This window comes from Styela clava, chromosome 14 (genome assembly GCF_964204865.1).
Source record: "Styela clava chromosome 14, kaStyClav1.hap1.2, whole genome shotgun sequence".
Taxonomy (NCBI): domain Eukaryota; kingdom Metazoa; phylum Chordata; class Ascidiacea; order Stolidobranchia; family Styelidae; genus Styela; species Styela clava.
This window is the reverse complement of record NC_135263.1, coordinates 4,810,358-4,829,027: the sequence shown is the minus strand read 5'-3', so window position 1 is coordinate 4,829,027 and position 18,670 is coordinate 4,810,358. Positions and strand designations below refer to the sequence as shown.

The 18,670-nt window shown below is 36.1% G+C and overlaps 1 protein-coding gene across 3 annotated transcripts in view; it reads right to left on the bottom strand.

Annotated features, from left to right (window-relative positions):
* Positions 1 to 18,670, bottom strand: part of LOC120341521 (uncharacterized) — a 34,949-nt gene that overhangs the window by 2,652 nt on the left and 13,627 nt on the right. For all 3 annotated transcript variants that reach the window (XM_078119917.1, XM_078119918.1, XM_078119919.1), the window contains exons 14-31: positions 17,794 to 17,898; positions 17,413 to 17,505; positions 16,693 to 16,793; positions 16,116 to 16,202; positions 15,541 to 15,669; positions 14,925 to 15,048; positions 12,998 to 13,213; positions 11,775 to 11,875; positions 10,568 to 10,661; positions 9,750 to 9,851; positions 8,933 to 9,115; positions 8,269 to 8,393; positions 7,636 to 7,774; positions 6,139 to 6,263; positions 5,527 to 5,623; positions 3,692 to 3,848; positions 2,728 to 2,964; positions 112 to 268 (exon numbers count right to left, since the gene is read on the bottom strand). In XM_078119917.1, coding sequence (XP_077976043.1) covers positions 112 to 268; positions 2,728 to 2,964; positions 3,692 to 3,848; positions 5,527 to 5,623; positions 6,139 to 6,263; positions 7,636 to 7,774; positions 8,269 to 8,393; positions 8,933 to 9,115; positions 9,750 to 9,851; positions 10,568 to 10,661; positions 11,775 to 11,875; positions 12,998 to 13,213; positions 14,925 to 15,048; positions 15,541 to 15,669; positions 16,116 to 16,202; positions 16,693 to 16,793; positions 17,413 to 17,505; positions 17,794 to 17,898 — 2,372 coding nt within the window. The remainder of the gene's footprint in view (positions 1 to 111; positions 269 to 2,727; positions 2,965 to 3,691; positions 3,849 to 5,526; positions 5,624 to 6,138; positions 6,264 to 7,635; positions 7,775 to 8,268; positions 8,394 to 8,932; positions 9,116 to 9,749; positions 9,852 to 10,567; positions 10,662 to 11,774; positions 11,876 to 12,997; positions 13,214 to 14,924; positions 15,049 to 15,540; positions 15,670 to 16,115; positions 16,203 to 16,692; positions 16,794 to 17,412; positions 17,506 to 17,793; positions 17,899 to 18,670) is intronic.

The following is an 18,670-nucleotide window of genomic DNA, read 5'->3' as shown; positions in this document are numbered from 1 at the left end:
TCAATATGATAAGTTTAGATTTTCTTTTTTCCAGATTCAGTTAAAAATTTCATCCTTTTCGACAAAATTTGTTCTTCGTATGGCACAAAACTCTTTAAAACTAAAACCTACCTTTGTATAAGTTGAGCGTGTAAATCTTTCTCAGGTTTGACTCTGTTCAATACTTTATTATAATGTGTTTTCAATTTGCTTGCTGTATGTTTTCTCTCTCTTGATATTGTTTCTTTAGTCCGACATCTGCTCTCACCTATGTACGTCATCATTTCGTCTAGAAGAAGTCAAAATTAAGAATATTCAATTATTGCAATGTTAATTACTTTCACTCTGAACCAGAACCTGGAGCCATAGCACAAGCAGCCATTGATAAATGACAAAAGTAGACCGCATTTCATGACCAGTTCGACATACTAAATCCCTTGCTCTGCATGCCACGGTAGACGAACCCATCTGAATGCAAACCCTGCAATCTCAAAACATTGTTGTGCTATTATTCTCAATATGAAAACTATGAATAAAAAACAGCTTATTTACAAAAGCTAGTCCAACAGATAGGCCAGGGCTGGGCAATTTTTTTTGGTATCGGGCCACATTGAATATTCAAAATGCAGTGGCGGGCCGGACTAAGTAGAGTCAATTGCGCGTTTTTATTGTAGTTTATTACATAGTTAAATACGTATTATATATAAGTAAGTATATAAATAAGTACATAAATATATCTATTATACTTTATCAGAATTTTTATTCAAAGCACATTTATTAAAACTATAGTTTAAAACATAAATCTGGCAATTTCGAGACAATACATTGAATCAGAGAAACGAAACGCTTGCATACCAAAGCCGAATTTTGTCATCAATGCTGAAAAGTGAGTAACAATGCGGAATTAGGACTATGCCTTTGGTGGCCAAACATCGTGATTCATATAACTTTGCTGTCATCATAGCATTTTTAAGGTGAGTAAGGTTCGCCAAACTTTTGATACATTGGAAGACGTTGCGAGCTTAAAAGTTTGGAATACCATGGCTATCCGCGGATTCAAAAATGTGAGATAAATGGCCGGAATATACTTTATATACTATATCTATTTTTGCGATACTGATATACCGGTATTTAAAATGCATTGACACGTGTACATTGAAATGTCTTGTTGTTTTCAACCTAACCCGCGGCTGCTTTGACAACATATAAGCATTACAATTCTGAAATAACATCGCATTCGGCGGACATAAAAATGTGAGGTAAAGTGCCAGATTATTTTTATCAGTGTTTTGCGATTTCGTGAATTCGACAAATCTTATCCGTTCGTGCAACACTGACTTAGCTCTGTTTAAAAGATTTTACCATCCTAAAAATCCCTACGCCTGCGATAAAATTACACCGAGTAAAATTCATTTCAGTTACATGAAAATCGATTGAATTTATCTTACATTAATTATCTTATAAATCAGGCCCCGTCATTAGTTTTAGAATTGATCAAAATGTACATCGCGCCCACGAAAGCTACGCAATTGAAATGTGTGCTGTGGGCACCAGAAATTTTTTAGTTTCCATTCTCACGAAAGCATTTTTAATCTGTCCCGAGCCTATTGAATCATAACTTGTTTCTGTTCAATTTTTAGTATTTTATATTGCCGCTCTAAAATCTAGATTTAGGTTGCTCGCAGATTCATTCCTTCATTTATCTTTAGCATCTCGTCGCCGATGATTATAAAATAAATGATACTGGTATACTTGAAAAATGGATTCAAATGCATAATTAACGTGTCATGATGATTATATAATAATAACTCGCTCTTTTCAATGATTTCACAGTTCCGTATACAAGACATAATTATGTTGAGGAAAATTTGGGATTTGAGGAGAGTAATCACTGTAATAAAAAAAAGGGTCTAAATCTAGAAAGCTCACGGGCCGGATAAAACGTTGCCGCGAGCCGGATGTGGCCCAGGCCTGAGCTATGCTGATGTTTATATTATAATAAGGAGCACAATGTAACAATCAGGATCAATATGACTGTATTTACAAAGAAATTGATTTCCATTGAAATCCATAATTTCAGCAGACACAAGTGGGCCGGATGAAACACTTTGGTTGGGCCGGATCCGGCCCACGGGTCGAAATCCCCCTAACCCACCAACCCCACCTCCCTGATGTAGGAGATCATTCATGGCTGGACCGAAGCCAATTTATTATTGCCAAATTAAATTTTCTTTGTGCATGCTAATGCATACACTTTGAAACAAGTTTTAGTTGAATTCGATACATTAGATCAAATAGATACATTTAGCTAGGCGGTGTGGCACATCATGCTACGCGTTAGAAGTAGACTGGCCACCGCACGCAGCTTTGAATTCCACGCAGGGATAGTTATGTGCCAGAGGATTGCTGGACTCCTGACCACCGTAGAGTGGTTCACGTAACTGCTGGTCGGTTACGGCTTCCACCACCATCAAGTCCATGCTTCCGAAAACTGGCTAGCTCATTCCATACTCAACATGGACTGGTAACCGGACGACAGGCCGTGGTTCGCCATATACTTATGCCGTTTCATCTGCTTTCTCCTATTTTGGATAACTAGGCAAATATTACCCTATCCTACATTTCATTTAAATGAGTGTCTTCGAGTTATTAAAAGATGACTTGAGTATGATTGGTTGAGCTGACTCGATCCCCGAGCACTAGTTCAATCCGGTTTAAACCACCCCGATAATTTCCCTAATAATCTACCTTTTATCATCTTTAACGTTCCTGCATAAATATCTGTCAACTCAGAAATAGCTTTCCTTGTTGCTTCATCTTTATGTTTTAAAATTTCTTCTTTATTTTCTTGGGAAGATTGACAAAATTTGCACGGTGTGTCTTGCATATTAGGAACAGGTGGAGCAACCCCTTGTGGGGTTGAAGATGTTTCTTTTAATTTTGAAACGAGACTAGAACGTTCTTTCTTCCATCTTCTGTATTCATCTGAATATTAAAAATTAAGATTTGAGAAAAAATATAGAAATATTTAGCCGACAAGATAATTTGAACATATGATCAATCGTAGCCTCTTATGCAGTTCAAAGCTGTGGAGTCTTGAGTCAGGGTTATAGTGAGACAGGTTTTCACTAGACAGCACTTCTATACAGCGTGAGTCAGGGTTATAGTGAGACAGGTTTTCACTAGACAGCACTTCTATACAGCTCCTGTTCACGCCATTTGCTCCAAACAAGGCTATGAATAAGAAGCCTCCATGGATATCTAATGAGCTATTCATGGAAGAACTGAATCGAAATTTCTAGTTCGACTCATTTGACTGCCCCATTTATTACACCCTAGATGAGGTGGGAGACAACAAGTGCATAAAAAGAGGTGTAGAAAGCACGCCATCGAAACGAGTGAGCAAAAAAAGGTAAAGTTTGTTAACGTTCCCAGAACATGAAAGTCTCTGGCAACCTCAAATCCAATTTACACAGACTACGATCATAATCTAACAAGCCTATTGCGCCATACATATTTCAATAACAACAACTATTAAGTGCATGCAAAATTGGTTAAATGCAGAAACTCATGGCAGCATCAGGTGGGCCAGATTGAATCACCCAACGGGCCAAATTTACCAGTGGGCCACACTAGACCATCGTACCAAATTTTAATTCGACAATAGCAATGAATTTCCAATCTTCTGTAAAAGTAATCAAATGTATCTCACCTCTCATTCTCTCTTTTAGTCGATTTATATCGTTTGTATTTTTTTCGGATAATTTCTCAACTTTTGATTCTGTTGCTTTCATTTCGGCACGCAATCTCTCGTTTTCTAATTGTAGATGAGAGAGCTCAAGCTGATTGGTTAAAGATGCTTTTTTATCCTGAAATAAAAAAAAGGGTTTTGAAAACAAACTGAAAGGAGTTTTGCTCTAAGAGAAAAACAATTGAAATGTTTTTTACCAAAATTTTGAAAAACATCCCTTTTTGGACACTATTTATAAACACAATATTCTCTTTTTATAGGGGTCTGTTTAAGAGTGGGTTAGTACTCAAATAGTGATTACTTTTTGAAAAGAATGTAACCTTTTTGGTTAAGCATTGTCTACTCAATTCATCACACCCTAGGTGTGGGGTGGTAAGCATGGAGGTCTAGATGTTTTTAATCTGCAATGCTATCAACATAGTTCAAGCCAATGCTCTAACATCCTTGACAGGGTTGTGCGACATTATTTGGTCGGTGGACCATATAACCAACTTCAGACAAAGGCAATGGGAAAGAATGCGGATATAGCTTAGCCTTGCAGTAATAAATACACCAGGCAAAACGGAAAAAGATTTAACCTGTTCTGTGCGAATGGGTGCATTAGCGCAATTTCAGACGCTGTGTGTAAACCATGAGGTCTGGAATGTTTGTTATGGTCTTGTTTGGAAGAATAGCTCATTTCCTACCCAGCAATATAAGAATGAACGTTATATGACATTTGGAAGTAATAAAATATCGCTTACATTTCACGAGTGTACTTCCCGCTGCGATAGAAAAACGTCGCACAGCAAGAAAATAATTCAATAAACCTTGGCGTTGCGCGCTAACCAATAACAAAAGCTAGTATGATAAGGTCTTATTTTGAAGGTCCTTTTATATGCTACATAACATAGGAGAGTGGACATCTCACAACGTCAGGAAGGTATAAAAATATCGAGTCGTTTGATCGCAGCTGCCTCACCGAAAAAAAGTTAGTTCACATAGGCGTTTTATCTCGCAAATTCTCCTTGTCTCACGATTATAAGCTTTTATGATTCATAATAAATGTTTTATTATGACTCACAAAAGCTTTGAACGCGATAAAGCACAAACAAACAACCGATCGATCTATCAAGCCTAGCCTGGCCTGATTCGATGTGGTGACTTCTCAAACGGAAAATTTCCAAAACGCTTCAACGACACGAGCTAACGAAAAGCGTTTAGTATCATATGAAAGAGAAAACCAATGTGCAGTCAACTGTATAGTCACATTTGCGCTTTTCAATAGCTATACACGTCCAACAGATGATAGAATGAGAGAGTGTAAATATTTTTGTTATTTTTTGACGTTACGAGAGACCTCTTGAAAGAGGTGTTTTAGTTTACGGTCCTCCAGTGACATCTAGCGTATAGTACTCTAAAAGACCTTTCCAATGGTATATAATTATTGTATATTGGGTAAATTTTGGGGGTCGTATGACATTAATAAAAATGTATTCAAAATTGGGCTCGTTTGGGCGTCTGAATCAGGTTAACGCAGCGACAGGAGCAAAAAAATATTATGTATTTTTATCTATGTGAGCGCCTGTTTAAATATAAACCTTTCGGATTGGGATTCAATTCTCGACTGGGAAAAGGGCCACAATAAATAGCTTGGCTGGCCGGGTTGTGGTCCGCAGGCCACCTGTTGCACACCCCTGATTTAGGATATCACTTCCACGGAAAAAATAAAGATTTCGAATTGGAAAATTTTCCCTTCAATGTGGTGTTATGTGGATTGACATTTGTCCTCAGTTACTTTTTTTGTCCCTCCTCACCTCGATATGTTTTCTGCTTTCATTTCTTTTCAATTCTTCAGATAATTCGTTCCTCTCTTTCATCAATTGTTCAATTTCATTACGAAGTTCTTCGAATCTACAGACAAAATGAATAACAATTTAAAAATACTCAAAATTTTTAATGTGACCGGTATTTAGCGAATTCATCCAAATTGCTGAGACATTACTAACAAAATAGTTGTTTCCTCCAGGCTTATAGGTAAAAGGAAGATTTTGAGAATGTTATGTCCCACTCGCCCCGCACTTGCCAATTTTAAACACCCACACCGCCATGTGTTGAGGTAAATATAGGGTTTCTATGAAGTCTCAAAATTGTTTCAAATTGCATATATTTATTGTTTTGGCCCTCAAAAATGTAATAAATGAAGTAAAAATATGTGAACAATTACTGATTGGAAAACAACAAACCTGGTTAAGATATATTGAGAACTGACCTCATAACAAAATAGAAATTGTGAAGGGACTTTATGGACACCCAGTAGTCCAAACCATTAGAGTAAGCAAAATAAGTAAGATTCACGTCATGTTCTGGGTTAGGATAGATATAATACTGCCTAGATGTAGCAACAAGACTTATTAGCAATTCAGTACTTTGCTTCAAATTTTCTTTGCATTTCATCCAATTCATTCTTATTCTTGTTAATAATTTCTTCTCTTTCAGATTTCCATATTTTTTCTTTCGTTTCGTAATTATTTGTTCGATGTGATACTTCCATCTGAAACAAAAAAGATAATAGTGTATACTACATATATATGGTTTTATAGTTCTCTTATAATACACCAGCGGTTCCCAACCTAGAGCCCGGGGCTCCCAAGCGAGTCACAATGCTGGGCAAAAACTCATTTTACTTTTCACTTAACAACAAAACTTCCTGATCTTCCTAGTTCCATTGCTTGAAAAGATTATTTACAAGGTGTTTTCACTTTGTAGAGCATTAATTATTTGAACACAGTGGGATTTGAAATCTACCAATCAAAATAAAACCATAAATACCACTGGAATGAAGAAAACAGGGGGCCATGAGTACTGAAAGCCTCCAGAATGGGACCACAAGTCATAAAAGCATGGGAACTACTGAACTACACTCTTAATTTCATTGCTTGCAACTTAATGCAACAAATTCAAAAGTAGAGAAGTAGATTGGCTTTTTAGATTTTTGAACAATAGACTGTAAATGTGTTTTCATATTTGACAGATAGGACAGTGTAGTGAAACCATTCGAGGAAACTCATTGGCCACAATAGGTGGCGCTAATTCAATTTCATCACACACCGTGTTATCAACTTGCCCCCTCATTAACTTAAAATTTGGATTTGTATGTAAGAATCGGCACTTCAGAAGTATGTGTACCAATACAGAGGTAACTAATTTTGTTCACCTTCTTTACATCAAGTTGTATAACCTATGGGCAATGGGTACTGTATTTGCTCGTTTTGTAGCCCGGGACCATATTTTTTTAACTAAACTCACTAATTGGACCCTTCTTCAAAACGGCCCTCATTCAAGCACGGGCGCTTGTTATTTTTAAAGTAAAATTATACACAAAAATTATGGCATCTTTGAAGACAAAAATTTGACGACATTAATCCTTTTTCCATGTCCATTTATTCACGTCAAACGCAAATTATTCACGTCTCAAGAGTAATTTTCTCATATATTCGCAAAAGAAGAAAAGTTTTGCGACGTCCCATCAATATTGAAAAAACGCAGTTTGAGAACAACAGTGTTACATAATCAATGCTATCTGGTGTGTAATTGGATGCCTAAGGCGTGAGTGTTATCTACCAGCGCTTAAAATTCAACAGCATTGTGACAAAAGCGCTTCTTATTTCCTATTATTCTCTACCACTGAAAAATCAGCTATTACATCGGGCAGGTATTCAAGCACCGGCCCTTATTTATTTTTCTGTTCTGTTCACACGAGCAGCTATTCAAACGGCCCCTTAATCAAGATCGGGCGGTAAAACGAGCATATACGGTATATTCACTTGCCTAACACAGACAGTCCCCGAACTCGAAATAGAACTCAAATAAGGAAAATTGAAATAATATGATGGAAAACCCTAACTTGGTACACACAATCCCACCTCAGCTTGTGTTGAAGAATCCTTAGTCACAGTAGACGTTGTTATCGATTTACTTTTCTCTTGTTGTAGGAACGAAGCCAAAGTTTTCTTGTGTTCATCCACAAACATTTCATAATCTGTTTTGTGTTGTTCTTGAAGTCTGCAATATTTGGATGATGTACTTTATTTGGTGCTCCCGAAGTATGCGAACCAAGATGGCGGACATCGGAACGTAACATGGGTAACAGGTTAGGGTTAGGCGATAATTTTTTTCCAATTTTTCTTAATTTAGTCCTATTATCAGTTCGAAGACTAGCCAAGAGCCTCCCGTAGTATTTATACCTAACATTATGGCCTAACCTTAACCTAGTACACATATTACATTCCGATGTCCGCCATCTTGGTTCGCATACTTCGGGAGCCCCCTTTATTTAGTATGAAGTGTTTCACATTTCTACAAGCAGTTTTTTTAATTAATATCTGTGAAGAAGGGTACAACTTTATGAAATTGGGAGAGCCTTTGAGCAGAGTCAAAACTTTAAAACTTTTGTACTTCGGGCAAGGTTTTTTTACAAGCAGTTACTAATTACATATTGATGATGGGGACGAGATTTCGAGTCAAAGTCTCAAAAAAAAAATTTTCCCGTAACATACTTTTTTATCTCTCGTTCCATTTCAATATTTTTCTGTTTCAGTGAATTTTGTTTTTCTTCGTTACAAATTTTCTTCACTTCAAATATTGCTTTCTCCATCACAGATTTCTGTGTTTTTCTTTCATTCTGTTAAAAAGTAAGGATTAGAATCTAGAAAAATTCCTATAAAGTGGTTGATAACTTCTCTCTAAATGAGGCCCTGTATCAGCTACTAAGTTAGGCAATTTCACATAAGAGCACGGTTTTTCACATGTTTTTTTGTAAACAATTCTCCCTCCCTACAGAGATAAAATAAATGTTCATTCATTTATACACTACATACAGTCTTTCCTAAAATTTAGCAACTCATAGCATGCAAAAGTGTAATTTGGAAAAAAGGAGTGAAATAATAATAAAAATAGATTGTTTTTCCAGATTATTCACAAAAAAAACGACGCTCGAGAAGAGTGTGTACCAATATGGTCCATATCGAGGTAACTGATTTTGTTTGCCTATATTACATCAAGTTGTGTGAAGCGTCTGAAACCTATGGGCAGGGTGTGTGATAACTTGGCTAACACAGACACTCTCCAAACTCGTAACAGAACTAAAATAGGAAAACCGGAATAAAATTATGGCCTAACCCTAACCTGGTACACACACTACAGGAGTACCAAAATTCAAACCTCAGCATCATCTACCATTTTCTTCCTAGTTTCCTCAACCGCATCTTGAATCAATTTTCCTTTTTCCTGCTCCCAGGATTTTCTTGCCTCCTCCATTAATTCATTCCTTTCTTTCATCCATGATTCTTCGGCTTCTTTCAATTGTTTTTCAAAATTCATCCTGGATTCTTCTTCAATATTTTCCTGCAAAATAACAATTGAAAGTTTAAATTTCGAACATAATTGGAGAAATCGCATCTCATTCAACAGATTTTTTTCATTATTATTGTAATTTACACAATATTCAGCAAGTACAAAATCAGATTACAAGTTGAGCGGGTATGATCCATTAAATATTAAAAAACAGATAGAAACACAGTTGGAAAGTTTCAAAATTGCTAATGGAAGAAGAACTGTATCTACCCCGGGGGTGGACAAGGTTTTTGGACCATGGGCCGAAAATTTTGCCCATTTGGGCTGGCGGGCCATGTAAGTGTAACGTAGAAAGTTACATTTTATGAACAATATTTACAATATTACAAAAGCAAAGATGGAAAACAAAAAGCCTCATGCCAAAACTAAATTTAATCGCAATGCCAACAAATTCCTTGAACTATTTTAGATAAACATCAAAATTTGGTTTTAGTTAGGTTGCGGCAGCATCAGGCGGGCCAAATTGAATTACTCAACAGGCCTCTGGATTTGGCCAGTGGATCGTAGTTTTCCCGTAGTCAGATCTATCGTCCAGGAGGACCACTATGCAAGCTTTGCAATATGCCAAAATTTTCTCTGTACTATATGGAGATTTTTAATTGGATAAAATAATTCTGAAAATTACCTTATGTAGTGTTTTATTAAGCTCGGCCATACATGTTGCCATCTTAACAGCAGATTCTTTTTCAGATTGAAATTCATCTTGAAGTTTTTGGATTTCTTCTTCCTGTGATTAGAATAAAATAAGTTAGATAAGAGTTTAATATAACTTGAAAAATTTAGAACTTCAAAATTTCAGAAATCAAAAAATTGAGGTGCACCATGTGACGCCTTTGTGATTTTATAATTTTATGATTTTATTATATAAGTTTGGTAAGATTTAATGTTAAGTAAAACACAATAATAGAAGTCATTATAAAGGAGATAATTTACATAAATATTGGAATAAAAAGAAGTAAGAAATGATGTCTAGCTACATTTGACCATAGCAGGATCAGTTACACGGGAATAAGTAAATAGCAAAGAAACAGTGGATAACAACCTCCATCTAGGTAAATTGAATGCATATTAAAATCCATAAATAAAGAACCAAGCTGCTACATAGTGAGTTTTTCTTGTAGGCCATAGACTAGTGTAGTGTCTGTATCAGGTCGGAGGTAGTCCATAATTTTTCTTATTTTAGTTTTATTACGAGTTCGGCGACTGTCTGTGTTAGCCAAATAAATATAACCCCCTGCCCATAGGTTTCAGTCCCTTAACACAACTTGATGTAAAGTAGGCGAACAAAATTAGTTACCCCCACATTGGTACACAAACTTCTGGAGCGTCAAATGTAGCACAATTCATGTCAAACATAATAATACATCATTTGTAACTATCGAATTTCTCAAATGCTTCTTCAATTTTATTCAGGAATTCAAAAATAGCATCAATAGTTGATACCTTCAGTAAATTCCATTTTTCTTGTTCTTCATTCATTTTTCTTTCTAATTCATGGTTTTTCTTCTCTTCCCAATCCTGCCTGAGCTCTTCAATCCTGTGAAATTATAAACCAATATATAATTCGAAAGAACATGGAAACACAAATATAATATAGACCCATAGGTTCTCTAGGTGCTACATACTCCCAGGGTGCTCTGTGAGAGAAACTTAAGCTTTGCAAGCTATTTATTTATTCATTAACCCTTTCCATGCGATTTTTATTTTGTATTAAATAATCGCATTTGCTACGCCGATTTTATGCATTTGTTTAAAAAAAATGCATTTGATTGAAAAAAAAAAGGTTTTTTAAAAGTGGTGGTCTGAGTCACAAACCGGATAGAAAAAAGGCATTTTTTTTTGGGGGAGTTGAAACTCAAACCGTGATAAAAAAAAGAAATATTCGCTAAATCCTTTACTGTTACCGCTTCGTGGTTGGCAAACAATAGCATAATATTGCTGTAGCAATTTCGTGATCTAACTCAAAATACTTTGGTAGATGGAAGGGATAATATGTCTTCTATTACCACCCAAAAAACACGGAAATTTGCATAAATTTTAAAAACACTCCCTCGTTCCGCCGCAAATAAAATTCCTGTCGTAAACGAAAGCGAGATTTACCGTCGCTTATGTTAATCTCGAAGAAGACTTCTTATCAATAAACTAAAACCCGGAAAAAATTGACCAACAGTTTGCGACTGATTGCTAAATAAAACAGCGGAGTACATCAACGTACCCGCCGCAATCTAGCGACTTTTGTCGTGGGTACGCATACGTGCCCACCGCACGGAAAGGGTTAATATACTGAATATATTTTAAACACAAAGCAGCAAATACATCCGAGTCATTGAATAAAGTAATTTAAATTTACTCAGAAACATTGATTGATTTTCATTTTTATAAATTTATTTCAGGTTGAACCCTGATATAGACAAATAGTGCTAACTTGTCTCAAATGTGTTCACTAACACTGCAAAAATTTTGATGTATTCAAAAATCTATTGCAAGGTACTCGATGACAATTCTACTAGATGGTCATTTCTTGGATATCCCGTCCCATCTGGGCACAGGCATGATTATTCTGTTTTATTTTCTTATGATCGTTTGCCTGAAAGGCCAACAAAATCGATTTGACCGATTCTTTTTTATTGACTTTTGCTTCATATATTACCTCTTATTCCATTTTTCTTCCTCTGCTTTCACTGCAGTATGAATCGCTTTCTGTTTGGAATTGGAAAATTCTTCAAACCAGTTCACTTTAGCAAGAGCAATCTAAAATAGGAGAAATTTTAATTAAGTATTTTGTAGCCATAAGAATGTAGGTTTGGGCTATTTGTAGTTTAGAACAGGGCTTCCCAAACTGGAGTTCGGGACTTCGAAGAGGGGCCGGCAACGAATTCTAGGGGGTGCAAGGAGTATACCAAGTTCACATAAAGTACAATATCTATTGTTCGTTTTTTAGACTTTTGACTCGAAACACAATTATCAAAACTAGTGAAAAACATAAATTTCATGATTTTGAGAGAATACATAGGATCAGAGAAGCCGTGTGCTTGCATAACGGTGCCGACTTTGATCGTAAGATAAGCGAGGCACTACTCGAAACAGGAAATGTGGAAAATTTTAAAAAATTGGGGTTGCGAGCCTAAAAGTTTAAGAAACCCTGGTTAGAAGATTGTGAGGCCGAGAGAATATAGAACAGCAAGAAGATCAGCATTCCTCCCAAGCTAACACAGCTTAATCAGCGATGATAAATTTTATCATTCCAGATGCATTGAAGCAGATGATTGAGGAAGTCATAACCAACCAACACCCTGCGAGAACAATGAGCCCATCGATCATTTTCCAAAATTATTTTTTACGCCAATTTATAAAAGCACGCTGCTGTTTATCTCAAATGCTTATCGGAACGCACCAACCATTTAACTGTTGCGGGATTACAAGTGGATAAGAATAATTTTATTTCGACTCCCATAATCAGCATAATAGATGATAAAATAATTGATAAAAATAAAATAAATAAAACTGATTACAGAAACGGGAGAGCAAACAAAACCTTAAGTAAGGTTTAAAACGTAGGCATTTTAGATTGAAAGGTGTTGTAGTGCATGTTCACTAACTTCTTTAAGCTACAAATATCACGGGAACCCTAATTAAAACTTAAATAACTGGGCGCTCCGAAGTATTCGGACCAAGATGATGCACAACCTGAACAGCCCTAACCTGGTACACATACTATGTTCAGGTTGTGCGCCATCTTGATACGAATACTTCTGGAGCACTAATTACTGTATATAGGAATCCCAATGATTTAGTCTAGTATTATATTGAATAACGTGCAACACATAATTTATAAGAGTGCACTAAGCAATAGTTCGTTCAGTTTCCACTCACCTGAGTTTCTATTCTTTGTGTAAATTCCCCTTCTTTCTCTTTTTCCCACTCATCTCTCAACTCTCCGATTATTTTCTCTCTTTCTTTCTCCCACTCGCCCTCACAGTTCTCTTTCTCTTCTTTTATCTTCACATTCATTTCAATTTCCAATTCGCTCAACATTTTCTCAAGTTTCTTTATTGCATTTTCATGATCAGTGGCAAATTCTTCTTTTTCCTAAAAAGTCAAGCAAATTTTACTACATGAATTTTTTTTAGGTCTTTCAATAGAGCATGGCTATGAGCAATTATCTATGGGTACTCCCGTAGTGTGTGTACCAGATTAGAGTTAGGGCATAATTTTTTTCTTATTTCAGTTCTATTCCGAGTTCGGGGACTGTCTGTGTTAGCCAAGTGAATATGTCCATCTATGGGTACTCCCGTAGTGTGTGTACCAGATTAGAGTTAGGGCATAATTTTTTTCTTATTTCAGTTCTATTCCGAGTTCGGGGACTGTCTGTGTTAGCCAAGTGAATATGTCCATAGGTTTCAGTCCCTTCACGCAACTTAATGTGAAGTAGGCGAACAAAATTAGTTACCTCTATATTGGTACATACACCTCTGGAGTGCTCATCTATGATATGTGGGGGTTGGCATTTCGAACCGTAAATTATTAAATCGGTTCAGACAAAAATTTCGAATCGCCGTCATCTTGATTTTTTTCTATCTGCCAAAGGTTGAGGTGAATTCTACAATTTTTTATGCCATATTTTTACAATGCAATTCAGACAAATGATTCGTATTTCCTAGTTAGTTATTGCTGAAACATGTTTCTCATTGCGTTCGAACATTCAGCGAACTATATATATAAATGATGGATTCTATGTTTTCAGTAATTTATGTGTTTGGAGGACAGATTACAATGAAAAAGTCACATTTAATTATTTCAAGTGAGTATTTGATATTGATTCAATTCTGAAATTATCAAGTATTTGAAAATGCCCAGCCTTAATGATATGTAATAAGCCACTATTTTTGGCATAACCGGGATCTATCCGGCTCGACATTGCCTGCACAATTTATTGCATCCTTGATGAGATGGTGGGCATGGAATTTAAACCAGAGCTCGTAACTTGTTATAATAACATAGCTGAGTCCTATTCCTTAAACCAGGGGTGTGAAACCTATGGCCCACGGGGGAAAATTGTGCGAGCCATGGAGAAGTGCCAATTTTGAATGGTGTGTGACCCCCCCCAAACAATCTTGTGTGAAGTGAACAACGCATGGCATAAAATGTGACTACTAGAAAACCTATATTAAATGAAGCCGCGGCCCGCTTTTTAACCCAGTTACTAATATCTTCCCTCCTGTATTAAAGGTTGCACCACTACTTTAAACCACTGGAAATGTCACAAATTTTTGAAGGACTTATAATTATGGAAAAGAAATATCATCAAAATTGCTACCCGTAATTTGTCAAAATTACAATATTTATTAAAATTGAAATATCATCAAAATCTCACACATGATTACCACTCCCAAGATTAAAAGCTGCGAAGATCAAACATGCTAACTAGTTATGCAACAGAATAGTATTTTTCATAATTATCCTAGGAGAGAAAATAGTGTCAAGCACATCGTCTCATCCAGTTCCTAGTTCAGGCCAAGACAGGTGAGGGGTTAGCTTACAATTTAAACTCAAAACTATATCCTTGGATAGTGAGGAAAGCCCGGCACACACTACAGGAGTACTGAAAGTCCAGCCCGACGATTGTTATGAAAACCATATACAAAACTTTTTTAAGGTACTTTTGAACTACTTTGCAGTTTTTTACATTTTTATTGCAGATTAAAATTATCTTGATGAGACAATCATGATTCGAAAATGTAGACTAAATATCAAAACAACAGAAACTTTTTTTGCTAAGTTAGAAACCCACAATTGCTACCTTTTCATATTGTTCAGTTAATTCCTGCTGCACATTTGATTGAATATTATCTTTCTCTGCACAAACATGAACGTAACTTTGTTTGACATCGTGCAATTCATGCTGAAGCTCCGCAAGTTCAGTACTGAAAAATGAAGAAAAATGCTGAAAACAGCAGACAGATTATATGCCCATGAACAATAGCAACAGAACAGTTTAAACCTGGGGTGGGCAAATTACATTTTATGATTAATATTTACAGTGTTGCAAAAGTAAATGCGAAAAACAATAAGCCTCGTGCCAAATCCTTGAAGATTTGGAAAAGGGCTGGGCTGCAATATGGGCAGCAGGTTAGAAATAGAGATGAATATATGATCCAAATTGCCAGTTGAATAGCCTCCCAGGAAGAAAGCTATTGAACTGCCTTGCAGACAGAAGATTAGATTTTTAGACTACATGAGATATGCACTACAAATCAAATACACAATATGAAATTATTAAACACACTAGTTGAAATAAAAAACTAGTTTTTAGAAAATTTCTTTGTCCTGTTCCGCAACGTAACTCAAAACAAGACACTGAGCAAGCAGCAACTTGGACGAGAGTTTTCAATTTTCAAATCTTGGGTTGTATTTACCTCAACTCTCTGATCCTTGCATCGTTTTCCACTGATATTTCATAAAGTTTTTGTTCATGTTCAGCCCTTAATTCATCTCGTAATGTTTGTTTTGCATCTTCATGTAATTGCATCAATGCTCTTTCACATCTGGGTTAATAAGATATACGGTAATACATAAATCAATGAAAAGCAACAGTCAATACTGTTAGAGTGGGTGATCATAGCAAGATATTTCACATTGAAATAAGGTAACTTGACTTGACAAAATGGTCATGTCAGTCTCTCTCGAAAACCGATGTTCTTTAATCGAGAGCCCTTACTAGTCATGTCACCAGTCCCAGGTTCGGTATAAGAACAGTTACCCAATTAATCGCTAATTTCATGGTTGAGGTAGCCCCAACTGGCCAATAGCTATGTAAACTATCTTGCTATTGTGAAAAAGTGAGCCATCCTCAACACATTTGAACTAATGCAGTACAATGACGAGTGTGCTGTTGGTGCTCGCCCTAATGGGCCAACCATTTAGTATTGAATAAAAACTGTAACAAACAAGGAAAAGTTCTCATTTTTTTCCATATTTTTGTTGTTCATACCTTTCCACGGCATCCTGTTTATCCTGATCATGTTCCTGAATCATTTCAACCATTCTTTGTTTTACTTCTGTGTTGGTTTGTTCAAGTCTGAGAATAACCAAATAAAATATTGCTTCAACTTTCATGGCTTTATTACTAAAGCAGCCATAGAGGCTCTTCAGAAGTATGTGTACCAAAATGGAGGTAACTAATTTTGTTCGCCTGCGTTACATCAAGTTGTACAAAGGGACTGAAACCGATGGGCTAACACAAACAGTACCTGAACTCGTAATAGAACTAAAATAGAGAAAATCTGGATAAAATTATAGCCTAACTCTAACCTGGTACACATGCTATGGGAGTACCGCCATAGATACATAAAGGACTATTAACTTTGAAAATACTTGAATCGCCCACCATTAGGGACTAGGGGTGTGCAATATATTTTGTCAGTGGGCCATATAACCAACCTCGGAAATTTAGCTGGGCCGCACAAAAAATTAAAAAAGGCTATCGCTTAGTCTAACGTAATAAAGGCAACTGGCAAAATGGAGAAAGATTTAACACAGCGACAAGAGCAAAATGTATGTATATTTACCTTTCCACTTCATCTTGTGCTTCCTTCAGTTTTTCTTCAAACTCTTGAATTAGAATTTGATTGTTTTCTATGTCTGCTCTCTCTGCGGATGTTGACGTGCTCTGAAATATTAATTCAGTAATATAGTTGTGATTATACAAACATCTGAAATTGCATAATCACAACTAATACAGGGTGTCCATAAAGTCCTTTTGCAATTTCAATTTTGTTATGAAGTCAGATCTCAATATATCTTAACCAGGTTTGATGTTTTTTAATCAGTGATTGTTCAAGTATTTTAACCTCATTTATGACATCCGTGAGGGCCAAAACAATATAAGGTATTGATAAAATCCCTTTGCAACTTAAAAATTTTTTAAGACTTCATGGACACGCTGTATATTGGAGGTGCACATGTAGTTTATTTTCAACATTTATTACTGCTATTAGGCATGATTATTATGACATGATTCGAGCATGATTGAAGCTCTGAACACGGCTCTGCATGAGCAGACAGTTAGACAAGATATGGAACTTCATTCTGGTAGAACAAGATACTTCCATCCAGAAAAACATAAGGTATCCAATTCACAACTTCCTTCAGGAGATGACTGTTAAAGATTCAGTCCTGGTCAGAGTTGGGTTCTATCATTATCAGACCCATGAACCAACAAATAAGCAATTTTTTTTAGTAAGAATTTAGAAAAACTATTCTGAATTACTCAGTAACAAACTACTTACAAGTTTGAGTTGTGATTTAGCTTCATCAGCTCTCGCTCTCCAGTGAGAAGATTCGTCGACAAGTTCGGAACACTGTTGTTTGAGTTTTGTGACCTGGAGTCGATAAATGATGAAAAATTTAACACAGATTATTTAAAGAGTATCAAGTATATGGCGCCGATAACAACCCTTTTATCAAAATTGAAAATTTTCAAATTCAATCATGTTTTAGTTAAGTTAACTACAATTCTGACATTTTTTGAGGCGCACTTAGCAACTCGTCGTGATGCACCCTTTGTGAACCACCTCATATGCTATCAACACTAAATTTTAGAAGAAAACGTCAAGTTAAGAGCTGGAGCGGTATTCTATATATCTGCAAGACACAAAAAGCAGCTTAACCTCATCTCTCTTTGCTTTATTACAATTCAAAGCTCTCTGTAATTCCCTCCTCAACCCATCAATTAATTCTTCTTGGCTTCCTGAGATTGTTTCTTCAGATTGAGACTGAAATAGGACAGTGATTATTACATGATTAGAAAATTATATTTTCTGACTAGAATGGCTAGATCAGGGGTGTGCAACCTTTAATACAGAAAGGCCCAGGTACAAATAACTGGGTAAAACTGCGGCCACACCTTTTCTAAATTAGACTTTCTAATAGTTGCAGGCACAAACATTTCAGTTATTGATCTTATGGTATGCGTTGTTCCCTTCCCACAAGCCGAGATATAGCTTTTGCAACGCAGTGGAATTTGAATTACTCGCACATACTTGATTGAACTAAAATAAAAACTCGTTTGTAGGCTGCACACCATTTAAAATTGGCACTTCTTAGCGGGCCGCATGATTTTTCATTGTGGGTCGCAGGTTGCACAACCCTGGCCTAGATTATAAAAGTTATGGAAGAGAATAACTTCATTTACTAAGCTATTTGAGTTATTATCATTTAATCACAGGGTGGCGGTAGACAGTGTCACCTCGTTTACAATTAATACTGGCTTCACAACAAAGGTATAAGAACAATATTTGACAATGTGATCAAAAACTCGTTCGAAGGCCAATAAAAAGAGGAAACGATGGCTTACTTGTGCAGTAACATAAATGTGAATTTCTTGCTTGCAAAATTTACCTCTGATATAGTTAAAGGAGCGAGAAACCATTTGGATGCTGGACACTACACAAGTTAATCAAGTAAGTCAGTGGTTCTCAAACTTCTTGGTATCGCGACGCCCTTTGAAGAATATGTTCAAGTTGCGACTCCCCGTGAAAAACGTCT